This window comes from Melanostigma gelatinosum (assembly GCF_949748355.1).
Source record: "Melanostigma gelatinosum genome assembly, chromosome: 5".
Taxonomy (NCBI): domain Eukaryota; kingdom Metazoa; phylum Chordata; class Actinopteri; order Perciformes; family Zoarcidae; genus Melanostigma; species Melanostigma gelatinosum.
The window spans coordinates 14,830,645-14,842,771 of NC_136638.1; the positions used below are offsets into that span (position 1 = coordinate 14,830,645).

General features: G+C 39.5%; 2 protein-coding genes across 3 annotated transcripts; both read right to left on the reverse strand.

The window, feature by feature from the left end:
• Nucleotides 1-1,322: 1,322 nt before the first annotated feature.
• rack1 (receptor for activated C kinase 1) lies at nt 1,323-5,505 on the reverse strand. The gene is made up of 8 exons (XM_079268996.1): nt 5,288-5,505; nt 4,212-4,383; nt 3,320-3,467; nt 2,598-2,693; nt 2,322-2,432; nt 1,967-2,107; nt 1,633-1,743; nt 1,323-1,431 (listed from the first exon to the last, which is right to left on the reverse strand). Exons 1-8 carry the CDS (start codon nt 5,394-5,396, stop codon nt 1,366-1,368), a joined length of 954 nt encoding a protein of 317 aa, XP_079125122.1. The 5' UTR covers nt 5,397-5,505; the 3' UTR covers nt 1,323-1,365.
• A 1,904-nt stretch (nt 5,506-7,409) lies between these two features.
• Nucleotides 7,410-10,687, reverse strand: LOC306777747 (small ribosomal subunit protein RACK1-like). 2 transcript variants are annotated; one of them, XM_079268998.1, is made up of 8 exons: nt 10,479-10,687; nt 9,730-9,870; nt 9,397-9,507; nt 9,147-9,191; nt 8,899-9,038; nt 8,041-8,181; nt 7,709-7,819; nt 7,410-7,503 (listed from the first exon to the last, which is right to left on the reverse strand). In XM_079268998.1, the coding sequence occupies exons 2-5, from the start codon at nt 9,856-9,858 to the stop codon at nt 9,012-9,014; spliced, it is 312 nt and encodes a 103-aa protein (XP_079125124.1). In that variant the 5' UTR covers nt 9,859-9,870; nt 10,479-10,687; the 3' UTR covers nt 7,410-7,503; nt 7,709-7,819; nt 8,041-8,181; nt 8,899-9,011. The 2 variants fall into 2 exon arrangements, with proteins under 2 accessions (XP_079125124.1, XP_079125125.1); XM_079268999.1 differs by lacking the exons at nt 8,899-9,038; nt 9,147-9,191; nt 9,397-9,507.
• Nucleotides 10,688-12,127: the final 1,440 nt, after the last annotated feature.

The window sequence follows — 12,127 nt, forward strand, 5'->3', positions numbered from 1 at the left end:
GACACGTGAGAAAACATGGAAGGTGTTTAGAGACATGGTGGCTGGAAATATTGCCCTTCCAGTGTCAGCAGCCCAAAGGCTTGCTGTTGCTTCGCCTTTTGACTTGTACACTCCTGCCAAAATCAGCAACCCAATGTAGGCTTGCAAGTCGGTCACATCCAAGTCTTTCCAACTCTTCCCATACACACGCCAGCCCTCTAAATTTGTCATCTCAAGTATATCCTTTTCAATTGATGGTGTTATGAAGAGCTCAAATGCTGATTTTATGTCATTGACATGGCTGACAGCATATCTGGTGGAACCTGGAACCATTTTGATGACATTAGAAGCACTAAGTCTACCCTGTTGTTCAAGTGGGGAGACGGACCACAATAACTTTCCATTTTTGGAAGGTAGTGTGTTTGCTGGTGGTTGAGAGACAACAGGAGGGTCAACAATGCGTCTCATTCTCATCAGAGGAGGATGCCTCATAATCAGGGTCCTTCTCAACATCATCCTCTGTCTCAGAGACATTCTCCTCCTCTATGTCACTTTCATGGTCAAAGAGCTGTGACAACACCTCACTGACAGAATATCTTTCTTTAGAAGTCATTCTCAGTTGAGAGAGCAGAAAGAGACATATGTTAATTTTATGTTTACCCAGTTGTCCCCGTTAAATTAGGAAAAGTCATGAAATATGAAGCAAAAAAAATGATGTAAATTATTTATTTAGAGACGTTAAACATTGAATGGGGTCAAATTGACCCCAAAAGTAACAGGAGGGTTAAGTGGCAAACCCGAAAATTTTGTCGAAATAAATGTCTGTTAAATCTCAGTCTATCGCTGAAAGAGTTGACACTGGTGATTGAGACTACGGCCCACTGATGAAAGTACTGCAATATTTACATACTTACAGTATCACAAATTGGGGGTCTGCTGCAACATTCACGAGAAAAATATATTTTATTATCACATATTTCCTCCATTCTATAACAATTCTGAAAAACAGCATGCGAGTATAGAATTTCAGACGAAGTCCACCTCTTTGATTCCAAGATATTACCCATGCAAAAGAGGGTACATTATTTACACTAAAATAAATAAAACGTTGGCACAAATCAGGAAACCAGAAATGATCTGATTCTTTCCTAACTTTATGGTTTTACGTTTCCATAATCAAACATTAGATATGAATAGATCAGAACTGTTCACTTTTATTTGTCAAATCATTTTTGAATTCTTGTTTTGTTGAGGTTTGTACGCAGGTTTGTCCTGACTGTTACACAAGTTTTATTAAAACAACATGTATTATAATCACAGAGTTGAAAGGAAGACGTAAAAAGCTCTTTTCAAACAGTCTTTTATTCAAAGTAGATTGCAACGTTTTTAGCGAGTTCCAATAGTGACCTGCCACACTCTGATCAGGTTGTCAGTGTAGCCAGCAAACAGGGTCTGAAAAGAAAAATAAACGGGGATAAAGGAACATTGATTAAATTCTGTATCGTTGGCTCATTAATATTCAAATAAGTGTGTTTCTATTTCCCCTCATAATTGCAGGAGTGTCAGCATTAACATCAGAGTTAAAAGTGATTGGGTATAATCACCAGGGATTAAACACTGATAGCCACTGAAATAGGTGCGAGTGTGATGTACCTGTCCATCAGCAGACCATGCCAGGGAAGTGCACTGTGGGGGTTCAGCCTTGCTGTTTGTGCTGATCACTTCCTGTCTCAGCTCATCCACAATGATCTTGCCCTCCAGATCCTACACGAGGAAAAGAAAACAGAGGCAGAAGGATCAATGAGGGAAATTGATGTCGCCCAAATACATTACACAATATATAAATTGGTCTAGACTACAGCTCAGAAACAGCCTCTTTATCATCATAGAATACAGATGGCATAGTTAGAATACATCACAGCCCTTTGCACTGTAGCTTCAATGCACCATTTACTGATCATGAGATGTTTAGAATGAAGTCTTTTACCCAGATCTTGATACTGGGGCCAGTAGCGGCACACAGCCAGTAACGGTTGGGGCTGAAGCAGAGGGCATTGATGGTGTCGCCACTGTCCAGGGTGTAGAGGTGCTTGCCCTCATTCAGGTCCCACAGCATGGCCTGACCGTCCTAGACGAAAAGAGAAAACACGCATCAATAGCCATATTTGTAGATGTAGGAGATTGCTAGGATATTTATATTTTGCTTAATAGCTAGCAATTAGAGAGTTCGTTACATAACATTTTAAGTGCAGGTGTAACTCAGAAACAGCCTCTTTATCATCAATAGTAAACGGATCAAAAAACATTCTGTGGTAGTCTACAATGATAATGTTATTGTATACCCTTCCACCAGATGCACACAGGGAGCCATCAGGAGAGACGGTCACTGTGTTCAGGAATCCAGTGTGGCCAAGGTGGTTAGTCTTCAGCTTGCAGTTGGCAAGGTTCCACACCTAGAAGGAAAGAACAGGAATCATGTAGCATCATACAGGTTGATGTTCAGGTAATAGGAGCCAGTTTTTCAAAATCACAGGTCAAACAAACTACTTAGAAAAAATGTTCATTCAGTTACAAGAGAACTCAGGCAAAAGCTAAGGAGACTTAAAGGAATAGAGTACCTTGACCATCTTGTCCCAGCCGCAGGAGACGATGATCGGGTTGTTGCTGTTGGGGGAGAAGCGCACACAAGAAGCCCACTCAGAATGACCTTCATCCTGCAAATATAAAACATATATGTCTCAGTGTACGGTTCTTTGGTTACCCAACATTAGTGCTTTGTTTTTTAATGACCGGATGTAAAACACGGATGTCTGCAGCAGTGGTTTGTTTGGCTACTTATTAGCAACATGAACCCAGATTATATACATTTTCAACCAACCACGGTCATTGCATCATTTGGTTTATGATATTAAAGCATGACCATGCTGTGTTGTAGACAGCTAGTCTACAACAGGGCAATCGTGACTGGGTGAGCAGCATTTGGTCTTTTGAGTAAACTCCATATTAAAGGCTAGTAGGTTTTGCTCAATTTTGATTTCTAATTCCAAGTGGTACAAGGCCATTAACCAGTATTTAAATTCACTGAAATCTAGTTCCACTGACACTGAAAGAGACCAAAATGCTACTCAAAAGACCCCTTCTTCAGTGTGTATTCTGGCACACTGAGGAGCGTCTTGCGAGAAACCTCTGTGTGGGAATATTACAAAGTCAAATGGGTGTGCTGTCCTAGTCTCCCCTTTTTTATTATCCACATTCACGGTCAAGCCCCTTGTCCCCAGGCTCCAATGATACGTCTAGGTGTCTCAATCTTAAGTCCCATCAACATGATACGACAGCTCACCTGGATGGTGTACTTGCAGACTCCAAGAGTGTTCCACAGCTTGATGGTCTTGTCCCGGGAGCCAGACACTATCTGGCGGTTATCAGCGGAAAAGGCCACGCTCAGAACATCCTTGGTGTGTCCGACAAAGTGGCGGGTGGTGAGGCCACTGGGGAGACACCACAACAAACATTTTCACAAAGCAAGTCCAAAGTGCTGCATATTTTAAGACCAAATTAGAAGGAAGCATGTCTAACACAGCTACACCTGTTGAGAACAAATTATTAAACCAATGTTCAGTGGGTGTTTACAAAAGTTAACCCAGAGAATGTACACGTGTAATGTACATTATCCGTGGGCTGAAAACGTCATCCATGACCTAAAAAAATATGGCACCGCAACACGGCATACCTTTACTTACAGAGCTGTGGATGCAGAGTCTAGCAATAACGGGTGCAACAATCGGGTGACTATGCATTTTTAGCATTACCACTGGTTGAAACACATCAGTGTTTAAAGCACACATGTGGTTAATAGACTTCTTGCACAGCTTAAAGTCAGCTCTTCGGGTCCATATTGGCACATTTACTTCCAAGTAACATAATGACACTAAATGGCTTTCATAACAAGCTGGTAGCCTCTCATAGCCAGACTTGTCTCCACAAGTCAGCCATATTGCTCCACAAGTCAGCCATATTGCTCAACCCAGATGCAGGTCCAGAATCTGACCACACAACTTACGCTAAATACCTTCTCCGATTTGACCTACTGAATTGAATTCCTAGCAGCAATGAAGACACTTTCCCATGAACAAAAAAACACCAACAGTACAAATTCAGAGGTAACAACTTAACCACCTTAAACCCTGAAAATCTAAACCAGTGCTTGAGAGATTACCACTGTCTGTACTTACGATGTGAGATCCCACAGGCGGAGGCACCCATCCCAGGCACCGGACAGGGCAAACTGTCCATCCGAGGAGATGACCACGTCACTTACGAAGTGAGAGTGGCCCGTCAAGGAGCGCTGGGGGATGCCATAGTTGGTTTCATCACGGGTCAGCTTCCACATGATTATAGACTTATCTGGAAAACAAGACATCCAGGATGTGTATAAATCTGTGTCCATATTTCATTCTGCAGACCACCGATATTAACATTACCATGCAAATTTATAATTGTGCCGGTGCATTTCTAAAGGAAAGGGAACAAATATTTAGTCATAAGTGTTAGCAGGCAGAGGTGGGTACAAGTTACATTTACTCAAGTTAACTGGACCTGTAGAGTAGTTTAGATGCAGCATATGTTTCTCTTAAGCCGAGGAGAATAATTACTTTTTCTGTTTGGAGGTTCATTTATTCACTTCTCTGGCTAATCTTTTTGTCTTCATGGGACTCTAGAGACCTGGATGTGATCTGTGGCCATTGTGATGGAACTGGGACTTTGGACAGCTAACCTGGAAAGATCAAAGTTTAAGGACACTAACATACGGGTGCTAGTTCACAAGTTATTTTGATGACTTGTTTTACTTCTCACGTTACTTGAGTACTTTTTAGCACAGTAACAATACTTTCACCCGAGCTACTCTCACATTCCCCACCATTGTTTGAAAGCTCAATCTACGACGGTTAGGAGTGGATTGTTGCCAGATCTACATATTCCAGCATTAAATCACGTTCACGCTACACTAAATATGTTACTACACCTGACGCAGATACAATGTGGGTATCTGAGGTGGCTCACAGATGACGTTTGTGTTAGCTAGTTTAAGCTAACCGGCTTCTTTCCCTTAAGTTCGAGCAGATTCTGTTCAAGGAAAAAAACTCAACCATCACAACTTTTCACCCATTCGTTTATAGTATGCACAATTCACTCACGCCAGCATTGTCGTTTATTCTCGTACGTTACAGTTGCAAGTTCCGCTAACCAACCGGCTGACTAATGCTATCGTAGCGTCAGCCATGTTGGCGGACAGCGGGGGAATCCTCACCTCGGGACGCCGACAGAATCATGTCGGGATACTGGGGCGTCGTGGCGATCTGGGTGACCCATCCACTGTGGCCCTTGAGTGTCCCCCTCACTGTCATCTGCTCGGTCATTTTGGCGAGTTTCTGCGGTGCCTTTAACCAGGATGGATTCGGATTTCTCTTAGGTCTAGGGAAGCCTAGATCCTCATCGCATCTCAGCACGGAGGAAAAGGAAGCGCAACCCCGGATGCTAAAAGTATGAGGGGTTAGCAGGCCGCAAAGGATTATGGGAAATGTGGCCCGTGTACTTTATTCAAGCAACACTGCTATATGTTCATCAAAAGTCTAATTTGTATGAATCTTTAAATTCTTTATATAATTCTGTAAAAAAATAAGATCTGGTTCATTTCGGTGATCTCTCTAAAAGAATATCTGACATGGTTGATGCTGTCATCATTATGGGTAAAGGCCACATTCTTGCATGCAAATGTAAATTTTGAATCGCTGTTTGGATTATAAATTAGTTTAAGAATTACATCCCTTTGTTATGGAATGTTAATGGGAATGCTGATATTGAATTATTTTAAGACTTTAATTTTAATATAGTTGTAGTTTTTCATTATCTTTTTGGAAATATAACAATGAATATATAAATATAACAAAATGTGTTTAAAAACAAATTGGCTATCTTTAACCGTTTATTAATACCAACATCTGAACGTCTTGTTGTTAATCCATAGACAGAATATATATATATATATATATATATATATATATATATATCGTATTGTCAATTTTTTATATGTTTCTATTGCTTGCACTGTTGATTGTTTATGGGTCAATGTTATTGTCTAATGTTATGCACCACATGCCATGACAAATTCCTTGTGTTACATACATTGGCAACAAACGGTTCTGATTCTGATAAATATAAAAGCAATACATTTTGGATGTATTCACTAAAACATGTGAATGCTATTACTTAAATAATGTTAACAGCATTTTATTTAAACCATTTGTTTTTGAGAGGAGAAACCCTCCAGTTAAAACATATCTATGATGCATGCAATATAGATGTAATAATGCTATGATGGTTAATGACTTTAACATGTGGCATCAATTTAAAAAGTCACGAACATTGCTCCACAAAGATAAGGTAATTTGTTCATTTAAAACAAGCTGTTATTTCAAATTAAAAACAGGAAATTTAGAGTTGCTGTAAATTATTAAAGCAGATGTTAATGTTGCATGCCTTTTATCCAATGTTCTCTTCCTCATCAACTGCAACCACTTGATGTGTAGGAATGATTTGTGATCGTTTGATGGAATTTGTAAATATGGCCTATTGGGTAACACACCAATATCTGCCCTTACAGGCATATTTGAGCCAGAAGACTTTCTGCAGGTATTAGAACTAAATAACAAGATAATTCAATTAGCTTTTGATTTGGAGCTTTCCTCCAGGCCTCAGAGGCCAACAGCAACATCAAGGTAGCAGGGATTCAGCAGAATGCATTCACGGAAACATCATCCGTATTATATCTGAATTCAGCAATGATAGACATTTTTTAGATTTAAAAAAACTATTGATTTATGATGGCAATCAGATGCTTTCCATGTATGCATCCATTTCTGTATTTTTTTTAAAAAATCTTGTCAGTTACAATAATGCCTCATGTTTGTAACCAGATGTCTTCCATCCCATCATTTCACACATTAAAAGCAAGATATCTAATCATATAGATACAGATCAGGCATAGTCTTTTCCAAAAGCCTGCTAGTATTGAAACAGTTCTAAAATAAAATGCTAGCATAGAATTTTGGACGAAGTCCACGACACCAGTACACCTCTTTGATTCTAAGATACTACCCATGCAAAAAGAGGGTCCATTATTTACACTAAAATAAATAAAGTGTCTGCACAAATCAGGAAACTAGAAATTATCTGATTCTTTCCTATCTTTATGGATTTACTATTCGGTAATCCAACATTAGACATGAATAGATCAGCACTGTTCAGACTTATTATTGCTTTGTTGAGGTTTGAATGCACTGTTGTCCTGACTGTTACACACGTTTTATTAAGTAAAAAAACATGTATTATAATCAGAGATGAAAGGAAGACGTAAAAAGTTATTTTCAAGCAGTCTTTTATTCAAAATAGATTGTGACGCTTTAGTGAGTTCCAATAGTGACCTGCCACTCTGATCAGGTTGTTAGTGTAGCCAGCAAACAGGGTCTGTAAAGAAAAATAAACAGGGATAAAGGAACATTGTTTGTTTAAATTATGTATCGTTGGCTCATTAATATTCAAATAAGTGTGTTTCTATTTCCCCTCATAATTGCAGGAGTGTCAGCATTAACATCAGAGTTAAAAGTGATTGGGTATAATCACCAGGGATTAAACACTGATAGCCACTGAAATTGGTGTGAGTGTGATGTACCTGTCCATCAGCAGACCATGCCAGGGAAGTGCACTGTGGGGGTTCAGCCTTGCTGTTTCTGCTGATCACTTCCTGTCTCAGCTAATCTACAATGATCTTGCTCTCCAGACCCTACATGAGGAAAAGAACAGAGGCAGAAGGATCAATGAGGGAAATTGATGTCGCCCAAATACATTACACAATATATGAATTGGTCTAGACTACAGCTCAGAAACAGCCTCTTTATCATCATAGAATACAGATGGCATAGTTAGAATACATCACAGCCCTTTGCACTGTAGCTTCAATGCACCATTTACTGATCATGAGATGTTTAGAATGAAGTCTTTTACCCAGATCTTGATACTGGGGCCAGTAGCGGCACACAGCCAGTAACGGTTGGGGCTGAAGCAGAGGGCATTGATGGTGTCGCCACTGTCCAGGGTGTAGAGGTGCTTGCCCTCATTCAGGTCCCACAGCATGGCCTGACCGTCCTAGACGAAAAGAGAAAACACGCATCAATAGCCATATTTATAGATGTAGGAGATTGCTAGGATATTTATATTATGCTTAATAGCTAGCAGTTAGAGTTTGTTACATAACGTTTTAAGTGCAGGTGTAACTCAGAAATGAGTCATTGAGCATTAGTCAGCCGGTTGGTTCGTGGAACTTGCAACTGTAACGTAGGAGAAAAAACGACGATGCTGGCGTGAGTGAATTGTGCATAATATAAGCTAATGGGTGAAGTTATAACGGTTGTGTTTTTTTTACTTTAACTGAATCTGCTCAAACTTAAGAGAAAGAAGCCAGTTAGCTTAAACTAGCTAACACAAACGTCATCTGTGAGCCACCTCAGCGACCCACATTCCATCTGTGACACGTGTAGTAACATATTTAGCGTAGCGTGAACGTGATTTAATGCTGGAATGTGTAGATCTGGCAACAATCCACTCCTAACCGTCGTAGGTTGTGCTTTACAACATCAGTGGGGAACGTGAGAGTAGCTCGAGTGAAAGTATTGTCAATGAGGGAAATTCATGTAGCCCAAATAAATTACACAATATATAAATTGATCTAGACTAGAGCTCAGAAACAGCCTCTTTATCATCATAGAATACAGATGGCATAGTTAGAATACATCACAGCCCTTTGCACTGTAGCTTCAATGCACCATTTACTGATCATGAGATGTTTAGAATGAAGTCTTTTACCCAGATCCTGATACTGGGGCCAGTAGCGGCACACAGCCAGTAACGGTTGGGGCTGAAGCAGAGGGCATTGATGGTGTCACCACTGTCCAGGGTGTAGAGGTGCTTGCCCTCATTCAGGTGCCACAGCATGGCCTGACCGTCTGAAACAAAAGAGAAAATCAGAGTTGAAAGGAAGATGTAAAAAGTTATTTTCAAACAGTCTTTTATTCAAAGTAGATTGTGACGTTTTAGTGAGTTCCAATAGTGACCTGCCACACTCTGATCAGGTTGTCAGTGTAGCCAGCAAACAGGGTCTGTAAAGAAAAATAAACAGGGATAAAGGAACATTGATTATTTAAATTCTGTATCGTTGGCTCATTAATATTCAAATAAGTGTGTTTCTATTTCCCCTCATAATTGCAGGAGTGTCAGCATTAACATCAGAGTTAAAAGTGATTGGGTATAATCACCAGGGATTAAACACTGATAGCCACTGAAATAGGTGCGAGTGTGATGTACCTGTCCATCAGCAGACCATGCCAGGGAAGTGCACTGTGGGGGTTCAGCCTTGCTGTTTGTGCTGATCACTTCCTGTCTCAGCTCATCCACAACAATCTTGCCCTCCAGACCCTACATGAGGAAAAGAAAACAGAGGCAGAAGGATCAATGAGGGAAATTGATGTCGCCAAATACATTACACAACATATAAATTCGTCTAGACTACAGCTCAGAAACAGCCTCTTTATCATCATAGAATACAGATGGCATAGTTAGAATACATCACAGCCCTTTGCACTGTAGCTTCAATGCACCATTTACTGATCATGAGATGTTTAGAATGAAGTCTTTTACCCAGATCTTGATACTGGGGCCAGTAGCGGCACACAGCCAGTAACGGTTGGGGCTGAAGCAGAGGGCATTGATGGTGTCGCCACTGTCCAGGGTGTAGAGGTGCTTGCCCTCATTCAGGTGCCACAGCATGGCCTGATCGTCCTAGACGAAAAGAGAAAACACGCATCAATAGCCATATTTGTAGATGTAGGAGATTGCTAGGATAGTTTTATTATGCCCAATAGCTGGCAATTAGGGAGTTCGTTACATAACATTTTTACAAATACATTTTTACGTGCAGGTGTAACTCAAAGAGTTAACATGTTATTTTGATGACTTGTTTTACTTCTCACGTTACTTGAGTATTTTTTTAGCACAGTAACAATACTTTCACCCGAGCTACTCTCACATTCCCCACCATTGTTGGAAAGCTCAATCTACGACGGTTAGGAGTGGATTGTTACCAGATCTACACATTCCAGCATTAAATCACGTTCACGCTACACGAACTATGTTACTACACGTGTCGCAGATGCAATGTGGGTATCGGAGGTGGCTCACAGATGACGTTTGTGTTAGCTAGTTTAAGCTAGCCGGCCTCTTTCTCTTAAATTCGAGCAGATTGTGTTAAAGTAAAACACACAACAGTCATAACTGTTCACCCATTAGTTTATAGTATGCACAATTCACTCAGGCCAGCGTCGTGGTTCTCGTACTTTATAGTTGTAAGTTGCGTCAGCCATGTTGGCGGACAGCGGGGGAATCCTCACCTCGAGACGCCGACAGAATCATGTCGGGATACTGGGGCGTCGTGGCGATCTGGGTGACCCATCCACTGTGGCCCTTGAGTGTCCCCCTCACTGTCATCTGCTCGGTCATTTTGGCGAGTTTCTGCGGTGCCTTTAACCAGGATGGAATCGGATTTCTCTTCGGTCTAGGGAAGCCTAGCTAGATCCTCATCGCATCTCAGCACGGAGTAAAAGGAAGCCCAAACCCCGGATGCTAAAACTATAAGGGGTTAGCAGACCGCAAAGGATTCTGGGAAATGTGGACAGGACAGGGATACTTTATTCAAGCAACACTCCTATGGTCATCAAAAGTTTGATTTGTATGAATCATTAAATTCTTTAAATAATTCTGTAAAAAAAATACTCATAACATCTGGTTTATTTAGGTAATCTCTCTGAAAGAATATCTGACATGGTTGATGCTGTCATCATTATGGGTGAAGGGCACATTCTTGCATGCAAATGTGAATTTCTAATCGCTCTTTGGATTATAAATTAGTTTAAGAATTACATCCCTTTGTTATGGAATGTTGATGTGATTGCTGATATTGAATTATTTTAAGACTTTAATTTTAATATAGTTGTAGTTTTTCATTATCTTTTCAGAACAATATGCACTTATGTGCATATTGTTCTTGAAATATAACAATGAATATATAAATATAACAAAATTAGTTTAAAAACAAATTGGCTATCTATTGCTATTATAACTATTTATTAATACCAACATCTGAACGTATTGTTGTTAATCCATAGACAGAATATATATATATATATATATATATATATATATATATATATATATATATATATATATATATATATATATATAAAATATAAAAGTAACACATTTTGGATGTATTTACGAAAAATTGTGAATGTTATTACTTAAATAATGTTAACAATAACATTTCATTTAAACAATACACGTTTGAGAGGAGAAACCCTCCAGTTCAAACATATCTATGATGCATGCAATATAGATATAGAATAATGCCATGATGGTTAATGACTTTAACATGTGGCATCAATTTAAAAAGTCACGAACATTGCTCCACAAAGATAAGGTAATTTGTTCATTTAAAACAAGCTGTTATTTCAAATTAAAAACAGGAAATTCAGAGTTGATGTAAACAATTAAAGCAGATGTTAATGTTGCATGCCTTTTATCCAATGTTCTCTTCCTCATCAACTGCAACCACTTGTGCAACATGTTTCGACTTGGAAACAACAAGCTCATTCAACTAACAATGGAGGGCATGTGGGAATGATTTGTGATTGTATTTGTTTGATGAAATTTGTAAATATGGCCTATTGGGTAACACACCAATATCTGCCCTTACAGGCAGATTTGAGCCAGAAGATACTTTCTGCAAGTGTTGTCAGAGTTTGAACTAAATAACTAACTAACAAGGTACTTCAATTAGAGACCAACAGCAACTTCAAGGTGGAAGGGATTGATCAACACATTCAGCAGAATGCATTCATGGAACAATTATCTGCATTATTTCTGAGGTGGATAACCATTTAATGTGATACAGACAAACATGTTCCCCTCGGGATGAAATATAATGACTTTGGTGATCCCTGACTTTTCCCATAGCGTCTTTATCAGTTCAAAATTATAATTT

Coding starts and splice junctions, on each gene's coding strand:
- rack1 (XM_079268996.1), bottom strand. CDS start 5,396: ATGACCGAGCAGATGACAGTGAGGGGGACACTCAAGGGCCACAGTGGA. Junction 2,433..2,597: donor GCTGGGACAAGATGGTCAAG/GTACTCTATTCC, acceptor CTTTCCTTCTAG/GTGTGGAACCTTGCCAACTG. Junction 2,108..2,321: donor TGTGTGCATCTGGTGGAAGG/GTATACAATAAC, acceptor CTTTTCGTCTAG/GACGGTCAGGCCATGCTGTG.
- LOC306777747 (XM_079268998.1), bottom strand. CDS start 9,858: ATGCTGTGGCACCTGAATGAGGGCAAGCACCTCTACACCCTGGACAGT. Junction 9,508..9,729: donor GCCCCAGTATCAAGATCTGG/GTAAAAGACTTC, acceptor TTCCTCATGTAG/GGTCTGGAGGGCAAGATTGT. Junction 9,039..9,146: donor ACCTGATCAGAGTGTGGCAG/GTCACTATTGGA, acceptor CTTTTGTTTCAG/ACGGTCAGGCCATGCTGTGG.